We start from the raw sequence: 3134 nt of genomic DNA on the forward strand, positions 1-3134 counted from the left end.
ATGCAATTAAATCATTATTTTGCTAAGTCAAATATTGATTCTACATTCCCCAGAGGGTAAAATTCAGTGTTCAGGTTTCTCTGAATTGATTAGGTAATTCAATTTTAAAGAAGAGGACAGTATATGTCAGCAGGATGATCACAGGATAAGAAGTATCAACTTCAAACACATGTTTTTCTGATTGTTATATTAAGAATTTAGGATGGGGAAAGTTCATAATTTCACATCATAAAATTTCAAAATGCTATATAATTATGAAACATTAAATATTTCTAAGCCAGCAAAAACCCTCTTCCAGTGTTCAAATTCTGTAGGTTAAACAGGTGTTCATACACATCTGCAGGAATAAGTATTTCAGAACCATCCACTCTTCAACAAAATCAGGGGTTAAGGAATTAATTTGAAGCCAACTGTTAGTAAAACTTGGAATTGGCAGCAACACACATAAACTTATGCTTCAACTCTATGAAACTGTATGGGATTGCTCAGAAAGTTGATTTTGATGCACTGAACACCTTGGAAGCAAGTACCCATACTTATGTGTATTGTGGAATCTGTCTTTTTTCTTTATTAGGTAGTATGATGTACTTCTGCAAAGGTCATTTCACAGCTACTATGCAAAAAAAGTCACGGAGATTTGTTGGCTTTCCATAGTCTCCCTAGGAATCATCAAGTCACAGCTTTCCAATATATGCATAATAAACCCATGCATAATATACTGTGTAAAGATAAATTATGACTGAAGAAACTGATACTTTTCCAAAAGTTATGGTCATACTGCAGTATTTTATCCCTAATAATATCCACCATCCTTCTCCATTCTAAAAAGCAAAAAAAATCTTTTAAAATCTCTTGGCTTGATTAATTGCACTTTTATTATTGTTTTGCTGTTTTAAAGTGCATGTTAGAAATTCCATTATTATTTAGGGTTTTCTTATTAAAAATGTAAATCTCCTAATGCAGGCGTTCCCAACTGGGGGTGCTCACACCCCCTAGGAGTGTGAGATGATATTCCAGGGGATGCGAAAACTTGGGGTTTCAAAATTAGAGTGTATATGCATAATTTGTTGCTGTTATTTCAAACGTTTGTAAGGGGTGCGAAAATATATCAGAAGCATTCTAGGGGTGCAGGGTACAGAAATCGTTGGGAGCTGCTGTCCTAGTGGAATGCAAGATTAGCATGCGCCAATCGATTATCAGAAACAAATCAGATTACAAACCTGAAATATTCTGAATAACTTTCTTAAGAATATTAAGATATATAATACAGCAAAATAGTAATAACATTGCAGAAATTGAGGTTAATGTACACACAGTTATTTAGTAGTGGTATTTTTCTCAACGAAGCACTAGCAAATCAATTACTTGATTACCTTGTAGGTAATAACAGCAATACCTTGAACACAAATTTTCATATATTCCAGGCCAGCATTTTAAAAATCCCACTATAAAGCAGAAACCACATGTCTTCTAAATAACGTCTTGGAGAGTTTATCTACATTCAGTCATGTATTTAAAGTTAATATCATTCATTCTTCGTCATACAGATAGGCATCCTGGTTCATCTACAGCAGTGGTGGCGAACCTATGGCACGCGTGCCAGAGGCGGCACTCAGAGCCCTCTCTGTGGGCACGCACGTCGTTGCCCCAGCAGAGTAGCGAGCACGTGGCGTTTGGAAGCGACGGTAGGAAGTGAGCGAGCAAGTGGCATTGGCTCCCCGGGGATTCCCCGGGCATGGTGAGGGACTGGCCCTGACCACGCTCACCCAGTCTGCCATGATCACTGCAGCCACACGCACCTAGTGAACCACACCCCCCCCCTGAGGGCACCACAATGCTGATGCAGCCCTGGCACTTTGTGATAAATAAGTGGGTTTTGAGTTGCAGTTTGGGCACTCGGTCTCTAAAAGGTTCGCCATCACTGATCTACAGTATGTATTCAAAGGATTCAGGTTCACCTCCTAGTAACTCCATAAACAAACTTATAGAATTTTCTTGGCAACAACACAGAAGGAGGCTTGCCATTGTCTATTTCCAGAATATTGTTTCCATTTACCAGTCTAGTCTATATATCTGAAACTCCCTAATGGCCAACTTAGTTTCTAAGCCCAGACAAAGTCAGACAGATGCTGCTGCTGTTGAGACATGTTATACAAGACCACTTCCATAATGCTTGACTCAGGTCATTGAAATTGAGCACATCTTATGGAATAAAGAGCATGTACCTTTTAGAGAAGCTGCAGGTTTCAGGGCTATTCTTCCAACCAGACATTCTTTCAGCATTGATTCATAATTGACCCAGCGATGAACCTGCCGGGAAAAATGTAAGCTTATATTTGACAGCTGTTCATCAATGACAACATATTTCTAAACAACCATGAAAACATTCTAAATCCCATAAATTAAGCAAACATTAATAACCCAGCTGCAGAACAAACAAAAACAAATATACAGGCAATCTTCAACTTACAGTTGTAATTGAGCCCAGAATTATGGTCATAACTCATTGTGGTTATTAAGTGGGTCACCGCATCACCAGACCCAAGTTTACAACTATTTTTGCAGAGGTTGTTAAGTGACACCATTGGTTGTTAAGCAACTCCATTACACCTATTGCCAGAAACTGGCACCAAACATCAAAAATTGCAGATACATGACTGCAGGGTGCTACAAATGGATATAAAAGTGAGCCAACTGCCAAGCACCCAAAATGTGATCATGTGACTGGGAATGGGCAGGATGGGTTATGGCCGTCATAACTTTGAAACTGGATCATAGATACTCAATCGATTGTAAGTCGAGGACTACTTGGCTGTATATAACATTTCCTATTCTACACATTAATTTATAGCAGGAATACGTAAGAAAAGGAATTACGCCTTTCCTCCTTACGTGAACTCTAAATATGTAACCCATTATTTCAAAACTAACCATAACTATGCCGTGCAATTTATTATTTTTTTTAAAAAAAACTTCAGTTCACAACACTCACTTTAATCTGAGACGAATGTCTCCTAGGTAAGGTAGGTAAGTTTATCTATGTATCTGTGCATCTGTGTCTGTTTATGTAGAGAAAAAAAGAAAGAAAGAAAGAAAGAAAGAAAGAAAGAAAGAAAGAAAGAAAGAAAGAAAGA

The 3134-nt window shown here is 37.9% G+C and overlaps 1 protein-coding gene across 1 annotated transcript in view; it reads right to left on the reverse strand.

Annotated features, from left to right (window-relative positions):
• Positions 1–3134, reverse strand: part of LOC107295883 (cytochrome b5 reductase 4) — a gene marked incomplete in the record, with an annotated part of 30116 nt that overhangs the window by 22060 nt on the left and 4922 nt on the right. Inside the window, 1 exon segment of the mRNA XM_015825218.1 lies at positions 2226–2310. Coding sequence (XP_015680704.1) covers positions 2226–2310 — 85 coding nt within the window.

This window comes from Protobothrops mucrosquamatus, unplaced genomic scaffold, assembly GCF_001527695.2.
Source record: "Protobothrops mucrosquamatus isolate PMUCROS unplaced genomic scaffold, P.Mucros_1.0 scaffold2549, whole genome shotgun sequence".
Classification (NCBI taxonomy): domain Eukaryota; kingdom Metazoa; phylum Chordata; class Lepidosauria; order Squamata; family Viperidae; genus Protobothrops; species Protobothrops mucrosquamatus.